Source organism: Phoca vitulina, unplaced genomic scaffold (assembly GCF_004348235.1).
Source record: "Phoca vitulina isolate PV1807 unplaced genomic scaffold, GSC_HSeal_1.0 scaffold101, whole genome shotgun sequence".
NCBI classification, from domain to species: Eukaryota; Metazoa; Chordata; class Mammalia; order Carnivora; family Phocidae; genus Phoca; species Phoca vitulina.
This window is the reverse complement of record NW_022589804.1, coordinates 14439-28078: the sequence shown is the minus strand read 5'-3', so window position 1 is coordinate 28078 and position 13640 is coordinate 14439. Positions and strand designations below refer to the sequence as shown.

At 39.6% G+C, this 13640-nt stretch overlaps 1 protein-coding gene across 1 annotated transcript; it reads left to right on the top strand.

Moving 5' to 3' along the window:
* The first annotated feature begins 470 nt into the window (after window positions 1-470).
* LOC116627759 (tripartite motif-containing protein 64C-like) lies at window positions 471-6279 on the top strand. Its single transcript, XM_032397650.1, is given in 9 exon segments — window positions 471-537; window positions 540-585; window positions 587-863; window positions 1431-1490; window positions 2411-2641; window positions 3436-3447; window positions 3938-3951; window positions 4559-4656; window positions 5786-6279. Coding segments are annotated over 9 exon segments (1299 nt in total).
* Window positions 6280-13640: the final 7361 nt, after the last annotated feature.

Below are 13640 nucleotides of genomic sequence, written 5' to 3'. Positions count from 1 at the left end.
AGGATGCATGGAGGCTGTTAGCATAGCGGTGAAGTGTGTGTGTGTGTGTGTTACGGTGGTGGAGTCATGGAGAGAGAGACAGAGAGAGAGAGAGAATGGGAGAGATTGAGATTCTATATGTGCTTCTGGACCAATCAGCTAAGAAATGTTACTATGGAATCATCCTAACTTTTACTCCCTGCCCCAATCTTTAAGCTTGTCCACGTAGTTTAATTCTGATTGAGAACACTGTCTATTTGAAACAAAAACGATGGCGAGAACGCTTTGTCCCATTTTCTTATTTGTTTCATAGTATAAACACAACCTGTTTATACTTACCATGCCTACGTTTGTACTGGGACTAAATTAATAGGTAAATTAGATAGAATTCAAGCAGACAAGCTTTTGTCTAAAAGCTCTTTTTTTTTCCTTATCGGCACAGAAAAGTGACTTTTCTTTCTCTTTTGTCTTTTTTAAAAGTTTATAGAAACATGGATCTGGACACCTTGCAAGCCTTTCAGAATGAACTCATCTGCTCCATCTGTATGAACCACTACTTAGCCCTGTCACCACTGACTGTGGGCACAGCTTTTGCAGTCCCTGCCTACGCCCAAACCCCAATGTGCTGCCCTGAATGCAGGGGAGTTTCAGAGAAGTCAGACTTCAAAACAAATATTGCACTCAAGAAGCTGGCTTCCCTTGCCAGACAGGCGCAAGCTTACCGTGTCAGCAGCTCCGAGGAGCAGATCTGTGTGCTGCACAAAGAAGCGAAGGGGCTTTTCTGTGAAGTTGACAAGAACCTGCTCTGCACGCCCTGCTCTGAATCAGCAGAGCACATAGCTCACAGCCACAGTCTGGTATAGTGGGCTGCTGAGGAATACAGGGTAAGTGATGCCTCTAAACCCATTTGGAATCTTACAGTCTTCTAATCGGAGAGCAAGATGAGGAAAATGATAAGGAAGTTGACTTGAGTGGAGATAGCAGAGGTGGTGATTTTTCAATAGAAATACCAAGATGTACATGCATCCTTTCAATGCTGCTGACCAATGTTGACACTATAATCATAGCTATGTTGAGCCTCTAAGAAGGGAAATGTCCTTAGAAACATTGTCCAAATATGTGCAGTTGATCCCCTTGTGGGGCAGGTGGCTAGTACTGGGATCCCTGGCTTCTGATGCAAGCTTGATGTCTTCACAGTCAAATTATATAAAAATCTGAGTGCCAATTTCTAAGGAAATGGATTATATTATCTACAGAGTACCCTCAAATCTCTGTTTGTCACCTCTGACATCCCAAATATTAGAATCAAATTAGATTCATGGGGAGAAATCTGATCTCTCCATGCTAACTCAAGATTGCAGTTTTCTCAGCCACTGACTTTTCCCATAGATAAGGGGATAAAATCTATAATATCATCTTCTGTCTTGCTAAACCTCATGGTTATTTTGCAGGAGAAACTTCTGAAGAGAATGGGCTCTTTATGGAACATGACTCAAGAAATGCAAAACAGGGCGCCTGGGTGGCTCAGTCGTTAAGCGTCTGCCTTCGGCTCAGGTCATGATCCCACGGTCCTGGGATCGAGGCCCGCATCAGGCTCCTTGCTCGGCGGAGAGCCTGCTTCTCCCTCTCCCACTCCCCCTGCTTGTGTTCCCTCTCTCGCTGTGTCTCTGTCAAATAAATAAAATCTTTAAAAAAAAAAAAAAAGAAATGCAAAACAATCTGAATTAAGAAGTTAGCAAAATCCAGTCATTTGAGGTAAGAATGAAAATGTTCTGTTTTTATGCAGATTGACATAATGCTGGTTGAGACTTGTAGCTAAATTTAAGTTACCACCTAAAGGATCATTTTTTTTCCAAGAAAAAGTAGTTGTTTCAAATGATATATCAGTAATCACAAATATACAGGCCAATTAAAGCTAGTGCAAAAATGCTAGTATATGGGATAACTAAGGCATGAAAGGTATTCCTAGTACAACCTTGAAGGTTTGGATGAACCTTCTCAGACACTGAGTTTAAGAAAACATCGCAATAAATTTGAGGTGAAAGAGAGGAGAACAATAGTGTAGCTCCTGGAGGAAAACTAGAGAATTTAATTTAAAAATCTATAAAATATGATGTATACATAAATATTTTTAAATATTTAGGAAAATCGGGCAAAAGAACAAGAGAAAAAAAGAGCTTCCAGTAAGAAAGGAAATAATTGATGGAGTATCACAGCTAGAGAGCCTGGGACCCTTAGAGGGCTTGATTCAAACAAGGAAGGAGTCTTAAGAACCTAGAGAAAGGGTGAACAGAAAGGACCAGCAAATATCCAAGACACGTGGAGATGTAGGGCACAAAGTTTGTCAAGTACTTTCTTGATGACACTAAGGAAATAGAACTCTCTGTTGAGAGGGAGGATATGTAACCCTTTGCATCTACTATCTCTTCAGGACTATGTGGCCTTAAGGAAGGTGATGATCAAAGCACAGTATCAGAAGATGCATCTATTTCTCCATGAAGAGGAGCAACTCCATCTGGAGACACTGGAGAAAGAAGAAAAGGAGATTGTCCAACAACTCAAGGAAAGTGAACTCAGAATGACCCAACAGAAAGAAAGCCTGAAAGAAATGTATAGAGAGCTGACTGAGGTGTGCCGTAAGCCTGACGTGGATCTACTCCAGGTGAGAAGGGAGGGTCCATCCTCACAGACAAGAATCCTTTTTTGGGCAATGTTGCCTTGACATGGAAATGTTACCCACATATACCGTTACTCTCAGCTAAGTGATACTGCTCATTGATTCCCATCATTATGTCTGTCCAACTATTTATTTCCTCATATCCTGGTAATTCTTGGGAGATTTTTGCCCTCTTAGTAGCTCACCTAGGACAAAATTATCACTGTGTAATCAGGAGTACTAACCACACAGATAAATTATCCAAAATCAGAAAAAACCTGTAACCAGAGAAAGATTAACTTTGTTGAGGTAATTCTCAATTTATGTTGCCTTAATCCATTGTCACTCTCTGTCTCCAAACACCAACCCCCCACCCCCGACCCCAGAAGTAACTTGCTGAAGATACTAAGGTTTTGCCCTTTGCTTAGGCAAGAATTGTAGAATTTGATAATCAATTTCAATGCACTCCATAATTTTTTTATATCTAAGTTCACTGTTTTGCTTTAATTGTTATTGTAAATGGTCAGATCTCTTCTTGGGAATGAGACTGGGTGCTGAGTGACAGTGGAAACCTAAATCATAATGCATCACTACACAGCCCCTTCCTGACTTCCTTCCTTCCTTAATACACCCCAAAGAAGCCTATCATGCTTTAGTGTAGGTTCTATTATGAAGGTAGTTTCTGATTGTTCCTTAGAGGGGAATAAGAGAAAAAATACATTATTTAAACAAACAAGAATACTAGAGAAGATGTAAAAGAACAAAACTCTTATGATTAACATTACTGTTTTTCCTTGCAGGACTTGGGAAATGTATTGCAAAGGTGAGTTTGAACTAATGATTTCTGATTACTGAGCAAGTCTCTTGTTCTTGGGGAGAAAGTGGATGTACATGTTTTGAGCTCTTAACCTCATCCTCTGTGGCTACTTTCTATTTTTTTTAATAAGATTTATTTAATTATTTTAGAGAGAGCAGGGGAGAGGGGCAGAGGGAGAGAGAGAGAATCTTAAGCAGACTCCCTGCTGAGCACAAGTCTGACATGGGGCTGGATCCCAGGACCTTGAGATCGTGACCTGAGCCAAAATCAAGATTCGAACACTTAACCAACTGTGGCACCCAGGCACCCCTACTTTCTATTTGTTTTAAAAGAAGCCTGAAGTCTTTCTGCTCCTTGGTCTCAGGAGGTTTCTTCTTATGTGGCTGAATTCAAATATACTTAAAAACCATGTGACCTTCCACCCACTCTCCACCCAACCTCTCCAGCCTCACCATAATAAACCTTACTAAAGAAATTTTTCTAAGGTGTCACAGAAGAGGTCCCTACTCTAGAGCCTTGGATGTGAAAAGACGGGAAAGAGGGAGATTTCCTAAGAATGGGAAGGGGGGTATATTTTGTTCCCAGCAGTAAGAATAGCACATCCTGTTGTAGGCAAGGCCTCAGAGGGAATGGCTCCCTGGTGCCCACGGGGGGTCAGACCCTCAGGACCAGGGCTGCTAGGCTAGAATTAGATTCTCTTGCTGGATAGAAAAGAGCAAAGCTTTCTGTTTCAGTGGGCTTTCCCCTTGTAGACACTGAATGTATCATTAGTGACTACTTGCAGACTGAAATCCCAAAGGCTTTGCCTGAACTTTCTGTTCTCTGTAAGACCCCTAGGATCTTTGCTTTACCTGAGGTGGAGCAGAGGGAGAGATTGATCCTCAGTAATTTTAGAAATGGAATAATATCTGAGAAGAATGGGGAAGTTAGAATTTGATATAATTTAAATTTAGAAAAAAGGTAAGGCAACATAGACTATAACATATACCCAATTAACCAAAGTGGGAAAATTCTGATGAAAACTCTTTGATTAAAAACTGCTACTTTTATAACAGTTGTGTGATTGACCTTTGGCCCAGAAGTATAACTGACATCATTCTTTACAGGACTGAATTGGCGCAGATGCACAAGCCTCAGCCGGTGAACCCAGAGCTCACTTCACAGAACATCACGGGAATCCTAGATATACTGAACAACTTCAGAGGTAAGAGCCAGCCCTTTGGCAATCAGTCCTCGATCTCTTTAGTGGTTCTTGGGAATGAGCCTTCTTCCTTTTTAATTTTATTTATTTTTTGACATGAAGGTAGTATATGACTTTCCAAAGTTATTATCCCTTTTCTCTTTGAATAGTCGTATTACAATGATCAAGACTAAATTTTCCAACTTACACTTTACTGCAAATGCAAAGCAAGATACATATTTTTAGTTACATCTGACACACAAACAGAGCAAGAGAAGACAAGCATCAGGCTGGTCACGTGGTTAGGAAAAGCGAGACTATTTAGTTCTCAGAATAGCAAAAAATATTGTATGTTTATTCAGTTTACTCCACTCCTAAAAGTTTAAATATGGCAGTGGTAGTTTTTAATTTGTTCTATATTCGAGTGCATTTATCATGCATTGTACGAAGAATATTTATTACTTATAAACTCAGAAGGTTTTGACAGAGAAAGACCAAAATTGTCATTGGCAGGATAATTGTAATGTTATTAGATCAATCTCAAAACTCTGAAAGGTGAGGGATGTGTATATGAGCAGGGCTCAACCATAGCAGGCCCACAGTAGAGAGCCTGTCTAGACAGCAGAGGGCTGAAATTGGGATTTGACTGAATTTGGGGTCTGAATAGATAATGTAAAGCCAGAACATTCTTTTCAGAAGTTTCTAAACTATGCATATGTGGATTTCTATCAAATTTTTGACATTTGAAAAATGTAACAAGTACCAGTTATATCCCAGTAAACACCCACATAATAGCTAAGTGCTATCTACTTATTAAATAGTAATAAAGACAAACAACACAAGAAAAGTTTTCTAAAGTAAAGAAAAAAAATAGGTGTGTCCTGAAATAACTTATCCATACTGACATTAAATGACTGCTTCCCAGTTCACGATATGTCTGGATGTTTTTCCTTTTTCTGTATGATTGAAGGGTTTCTGTGTGTATAGAGGCAGCAACAACTCTTGGTCTTCATAGATAAGCCAGTCTGAACTCTCTGTACTGTTTTTCATTGCCTCTGAGGGGAAATGAAGAAGGTAGTTGGTGGGTAGAGAGCAATGTCCCTCAGGACATGGAAATCCCATTCGCTGACCTCCTTTTTGCCTCTCTCTACAGTAGATAACGTTCTGAGTCAGGAAGGCACTGGGAGCTACAGGTGCCTTTCTAAGGATGCTGGAAGTGTGACACTTGGAGTCGCCCATCAAGGCATATCCAGAGAGTCCCAGGGTGCCAAGAGCTTTGCAGCTCTGAGACCTCAGGTCTTTACCTCTGGTCAGCATTATTGGGAGGTGGATGTCACATGCTCCCCAAATTGGATTCTGGGAGTCTGTAAAGATTCCTTGACCAGTGATAATGATGGCATTATTCATCCTGTGGAAGCATTTCTTCTGTTTTCTTTGAAGATAAACAATCATTATGGTCTCTCCACCAACTGCCCACCCCTAATTCAGTATGTGAAAAGGCCTCTGGGTCAGATTGGAGTGTTTCTGGATTATAACAATGCAACTGTGAGCTTCTATGATGTTTACAAAGGTTCCCTCATATATAGTTTCCCTCCTCTCTCCTTCTCTTTCCCTCTGAAGCTTTTCCTTTGCTTTGGTGCCCCCTGAAAAATCAAGTTTCATGAGCATTTATTTGACGAATTCCCTTGTCTGAGGGAATTCCTGTCCTGAAACCTTTTCATGTGAGGCCACAGGATAATAGTGGTCTTTGAGAACACTGTGACTTAGGACAACAGAATTATTGTATGTTTATAAAATGGTATAACCACGTTGAATTATAAATTTGTTTATTAAGTTTTCTTTTAATAAAAATTGTTTATTTTGGAGCATTTTCTGGAATATAATCAATGCCTTTTCCTCTTTTTTAATAACAGTTTAGTGAGATAAAATTTGCATACCATTAAAGTCATTCCTTTAAAGTACATAATTCAGTGGTTTTTGGTAATATCCAAAGAGTTGTGCAACTATCATAACTATTTAATCCCAGGACATTTCCATCACCCCCCCAAAAAAACAAAAACCCATTAATATTTACTCCCTGATCACCTTCCCTTCCCTCCTCAACCCTAACACTACCTTGAGTCTTTATGGATTTTTTCTATTATGTACACGTCATTCAAATTGGTCACATAATGTGTGTGTGGTTTTTTTTGTATTTGGTTTCTCTCACTTAGCACAGTGTTTCCAAGGCTCCTCTGCATTCTGAGCAATGTGTTTTACTTGCAGATTTGAACCAGGCTGTGGTAGAAGAAATGCAGTGGTATATGTCTCAGTTTAATAAGTCAAAGGAGAGGTGCTTAGGCTTCTCTTCAAGTCTGACCTAGTTGGCTAGATGCAAGTATCTGACAGACATTATCATTTCTCTAAACTCTAGTCACTCATCACATCTTGGCTGAAACAAGAGCTTGTTAATATCATCCTCTGCTCAAAGTGCAGTATCTGAAACACTCAGACCCTTGTTTTTCCTCATAAACTACAACAAGGGCCAACTTTCAGTATCATGGCAATGTTTCAAGAAAACTTTTTCAGAACTAGCATAGAAAATGAATAGTTAACTCACAGGGACTCATATAAAGAGGAAAATGTTCATTTAGCATGTTGTACCGCTTCCTGTAAATTCTGTCTATAAGGGATCCCACATTTGAACCTGTGATAAGGAGAACATGAGCAACTATTTGCATATTTCTCATGTCAATGGAATACAGCTTGGTATTTGTTTCTCCTCAGTAAAGTTAGTCTTGAACATGGGACTATAAATCTATAACCCTTTTGCCAAAATTCCTTCCTTCTCAGGAATCATTTTTATGGACACTTCTAAAATTTGCAATTTTCTGTATGTTTTGTAAAATACAAGCCTTCATGAACAAAGCAAAAACTTTACCAAAGTAGTGGGCAAATAACAGTAGGTAGAAAATAATATAATGCAAATCAATAGATAAATACTAATTACCTATTAGAAAGAAACAGGCAAATATGATGAACAAATTCATAAGTGAAGTATCCCGTGTAAATCCATACCACACATGTTAAGGGAAAAATCATTATTAGGCACTTATGGCATTTCCATATTCCCCTGTTAGTTTGGAAAATAAAATGTTTAGGTATTAAATTTAAAAAATAAAAAATGTTGATAATATTTAGGGTTAACTAGAGTGTAAAATAAAGAGCATTTCCACAAACTAGTATGATATTTTAGCACAGAAGTTAGTACCTGTCCTGTGAAGCAACTCTCAATTCCTTTTCAACTACTTTTGATAAGCACCAAACAACACAAGGAAATGTAAGAGATATTCACTAAAGCATTATAATTCTAATGATTGGAAAGTCTATGAAAGTCTGCTCTGGATTTGGGGACTTAATTATAAAGAACAAAGTAGGAAAGGAGAGTATTAGTAACTTTACAGGAAGGAATCTGGCAAGCAGTACCTTAACTAAATGATCGAATTTAATATCACTACTGATGTCATGTGGATACCATGACTTGTGATGAGTTTGGCACTTCATCTCTGTGGTCTTCCTAGCTAACAATGGATCCATAATCTACAAGGAAAAGACTAATGCACAAAGAAATAGTTTTCCCCAAGAAGTAGAGGTAGTGACAGAAGGAAAATATACTTCTAGGGAATATAAGACAGACTTTGTACCAAAGAATTTCCATCAAAATGACTAAGTCAGAAAGTATTTCCAAGATGATGAAATACTTATTTCTTCCAAGGGGAAAAGATAGTGGAGGAGTAGGGGACCCTATTCCAACTGGTCCCCAGAATTGAGCTGGATATCTACCAGACCACTCTGAACACCCATGAAATCAACCTGAGATGTAAGAAGATATATCTGGATCTCTACAAACAGAATATCACAGGTGGTGGGTTTCAAGGTATGAAGCTGGGAGCCTTGATTCCACAGGCAGATACCGGAAGATAAATGGAAGCAAGAGGGAGCTGTGGGGATCCTGCACCGCCAGTGAGCAAAAGCCTCCTGAGCTGGGGACAGGGCACAGACTCGCAGATTGGTAGCAGCAGGGAAAGGACTTTAGGGCAGCCCCCCAGACTGAAACCTGAAGCAGTGGGGCTGCGCGTGGGAACTGGGGGTGGCTGGTGGTTTTAGAAGCACAAAGGGCAGAGACGTGCCCACATGCCCCCATGCCCCGACCTGGAGGCAAGGACTGGGAGCCCTGCTGAGGGGCGCACAACCCAGGATGCTGCAGTTTAGAGCAGCACAGATAGAAATGGAGATAGTGTGGCCTGGAGAGCCCACTGAAGAACAGACTTCGATCTCTCTGATCTGAGGTAGAGGGTTGGAAACAATTTCTTCTGCTCTGACTCTTGAAAGAGATGTGGAAAACCACCAGGGAAAGCTGCCAGAGAACAAAAGCCCCCCAAAACCGGTTTTCACTGAGCCCATCACCTGCCCCCCCACAGGGGGCAGGGCAATTCTGTCCAAACAGGTTTGCCTGAGTAACAGCATGGCAGGCCCCTCCCCCAGAAGACAGGCTGGGGGAACAAGATACTGACAACTCTAAGGTCCCTATAAAACAGGTGCATCTTGCTTGGGTTGTGGTCAATAATTTGGACTCTGTACATTCCCTCAACCACCCCTCAACAGAATGACTAAGAGGAGGAACCCCCAAAATAGGAAAGACTCAGAGACTGTGACTTCTGCCACAGATTTACAAATGGATACAGATATAACCTAGATGTTAGAAATGGACTTCAGGGAAAAAGTTATGAAGATGATAGCTAGAATGGAGAAATCGATTAATGGCAACATAGAGTCTCTAAGAGCAGAAATGAAAGCTGAACTGGCAGAACTTAAAAATGCTATCAATGAGATCCAATATAATCTAGATACACCAACAGCTAGGGTAAACAAAGCAGAAGAATAAATTAGTGATCTAAAATACCATTTGATAGAAAAGAAAGAAAAAGAGGAGGCTTGGGAGAAACAGCTCAAAATCCATGAAAACAGAATTAGACAAATAGTGACACCATGAAATGTTCCAATGTCAGAATTATTGGAATCCCTGAAGGGGCGGAGAGAGAGGACTAGAAGATGTATTTGAGCAAATTGTAGCTGAGAACTTCCCTAATCTGGGGAATGAAACAAACATTCGTGGCCTAGAGGCAGAGAGGACCCCTCCCAAGATCAAGGAGAACAGACCAATGCCCCGGCATGTCATAGTAAAACTCGCATATCTTAGAACCAAGGAAACCATCTTAAGGGCAGTTAGGGGGAAGAGATTCCTTACATACAGAGGCAGGAACATCAGAATAACGTCAGACTTATCCACAGAGACCTGGCAAGCCAGAAAGGGCTAGCAAGACATATTCAGGGTACTAAACGAGAAGAACATGCAGCCAAGAATACTTTATCCAGCAAGGCTGTCATTTAGAATGGATGGAGAGATGCAGAGCTTCCAAGACCGACAGAAACTGAAAGAATATGTGACCACTAAGCCGGCCCTGCAAGAAATATTAAGGGGGGTTCTATAAAAGGAGAAAGACCCCAAGAGTGATATACAACAGAAATTTACAGGGACAGTCTATAGAAACAAGGACTTCACAGGCAACATGATGACAATAAATTCATATCTTTCAATAATCACTCTCAATGTGAATGGCCTAAATGCTCCCATAAAATGGCACAGGGTTGCAGATTGGATAAAAAGACAGGACCCATCCATATGCTGTCTACAAGAGACCCATTTTGAACCTAAAGATACATCCAGACTGAAAGTGAAGGAATGGAGATCCACCTTCCATGCCAACGGACTTCAAAAGAAAGCTGGGGTAGCAATTCTTATATCAGACAAATTAGATTTTAAGCTAAACACTGTAGTTAGAGACACAGAAGGACACTATATCATTCTTAACGGGTCTATCCAACAAGAAGATCTAACACTTGTAAATATCTATGCCCCCAACATGGGAGCAGCCATCTACACAAGCCAACTGTTAACCAAAATAAAGACTCATATTGATAACAATATGTTCATTGTGGGAGACCTCAATACTCCACTCTCAGCAATAGACAGATCATCTAAGCAGAAAATCAACAAAGAAACAAGAGCTTTGAATGACACACTGGACCAGATGGACCTCATAGATATATACAGAACATTCCACCCTAAAACAACAGAATACTCATTCTTCTCGAGTGCACATGGAACTTTCTCCAGAATAGACCACATACTGGTCACAAATCCGGTCTCATCCGATACCAAAAGATTGAGATTATTCCCTGCATATTCTCAGACCATAATGCTTTAAAGCTGGAACTCAATCACAAGAAAAAATTTGGAAGAAAGTCAAACACTTGGAAGCTAAAGACTACTCTGCTCAAGAATGTTTGGGTCAACCAGGAAATCAAAGAAGAACTTAAGCAATACATGGAAACCAATGAGAATGAAAACACATCGGTCCAAAACCTATGGGATACTGCAAAGGCAGTCCTAAGGGGGAAATACATAGCCATCCAAGCCTCACTCAAAAAAATAGAAAAATCCCAAATTCAACAACTAACTTTACACCTTAAAGAACTAGAGAAAAAGCAACAAATGATGCCTAAGCCACACATTAGAAGAGAAATAATCAATATTAGAGCAGAGATCAATGAATTAGAAACCAGAAACACAGTAGATCAGATCAATGAAACTAGAAGCTGGTTCTTTGAAAGAATTAATAAGATTGATAAACCACTGGCCAGACTTATCCAAAAGAAAAGAGAAAGGACCCAAATTAATAAAATTATGAATGAAAGGGGAGAGATCATGACTAACACCAAGGAAATAGAAACAATTATTAGAAATTATTATCAACAACTATATGCCAATAAATTGAGCAACCTGGAAGAAATGGATGCTTTCCTGGAAACCTAAAAACTACCAAGACCAAAACAGGAAGAAATTGACAACTTGAATAGGCCAACCAGTAACGAGATTGACGCAGTGATCAAAAACCTCCCAAGAAACAAGAGTCCAGGGCCTGATGGATTCCCTGGGGAATTCTACCAAACATTCAAAGAAGAAATAATACCTATTCTCCTGAAGCTGTTTCAAAAAATAGAAACAGAAGAAAAGCTTCCAGACTCATTCTATGAGGCCAGCATTACCTTAATCCCTAAACCAGGCAAAGACCCCATCAAAAAGGAGAATTTTGGACCAATATCCCTGATGATCATGGATTTCAAAATTCTCAACAAAATCCTAGCTAATAAGATCCAACAATACTTTAAAAGGATCATCCACCATGACCAAGTGGGATTTATCCCCGGGATGCAAGGGTGGTTCAACATTCACAAATCAATCAATGTGATAGATCACATTCATAAGAGGAGAGAGAAGAACCATATGGTCCTCTCAATTGACGCAGAAAAAACATTTGACAAAATACAGCATTCTTTCTTGATTAAAACTCTTCAGAGTATAGGGATAGAGGGAATATTCCTCAAGTTCATAAAATCCATCTATGAAAAACCCACAGCGAATATCATCCTCAATGGGGAAAAGCTGAGAGCCTTTCCCTTAAGATCAGGAATACGACAAGGATGCCCACTATTGTTCAACATAGTACTAGAAGTCTTAGCAACAGCAATCAGACCACAAAAAGGAATAAAAGTATTCAAATTGGCAAAGAAGAAGTCAAACTCTCTCTCTTCGCAGATGACATGATACTTTATGTGGAAAATCCAAAAGACTCCACCCCAAAATTACTAGAACTCATACAGCAATTCAGTAATGTGGCAGGATACAAAATCAATGCACAGAAATCAGTTGCTTTCTTATACACTAACAATGCAACTGTAGAAAGAGAAATTAGAGAAATGATTCCATTTACAGTAGCACCAAAAACCATAAGATACCTTGGAATAAACCTAACCAAAGAGGTAAAGGATCTATCCTCTAGGAACTATAGAACACTCATGAAAGAAATTGAAGACACAAAAAGATGGAAAAACATTCCATGCTCATGGATCAGAAGAATACACATTGTTAAAATGTCTATGCTGCCCAGAGAAATCTATACCTTCAATGCCATCCCAATCAAAGTTCCAATGACATTTTTCAGAGTGCTGGAACAAACAATCCTAAATTTTGTATGGAATCAGAAAAGACCCTGAATCACCAAGGAAATGTTGAAAAACAAAAACAAAGCTGGGGGCATCACGCTGCCTGATTTCAAGCTATATTACAAAGCCATGATCACCAAGACAGCATGGTCCTGACACAAAAACAGACACATAGACCAATGGAACAACTTAATGGTCTAGTGTAGGAACAGAGTTTGCTCATCACAGACGGACTCGGCTATCTACAATGCCCATGTCAAACTGAAACCTTCTTCTCCCACCTCTTCATCTAGTGTATCCTACCCATCAATTCACCCTCAGAAGAAAAAATATCTGTTTTTCAGGTAAATCTCCACTGACTCTCAGGACCAAGATAGGCCTTTTTTTATATGAACTCTAAATATTTGGCCATTTCTTTTACAATAGTGTAAGTTGAGAGAAAGAAAGTGTTCACTGACGTATCGCCAGCAGGTAACAGAGTGTCTAAGAGAGAACATGCACTTAACAAATATTTGATAGGTGATTCATTTAATAAATGAGTGAGATGGTTGCCTTATTGGTGGTAGGGTTTGATTACAGTATGCTACTCAATAATATTTGCTACAGTTTACATAATATATATTCTGTTTGCCATATTCCATTTCTGAAAGGGAGATAGTTTTGAAATACATGTGATTCCACACATTTGTGTTTAATAATCAAGAATAACCATTAGAAGAAATGCTATCAACCACTGAAAATGACACAGATGAACCAATGGGGATAGGAAATTTTGAGGATAATAGAGGATGAAGAAGGGACTTATCCCATGCTTTTCAAAGTTTCATTCAGTTTCCCCAGCATCATAATCACCTGAGCTTTGTGTGAAATGCCAATTCTTGGCCCACACCCAAGACTTATGG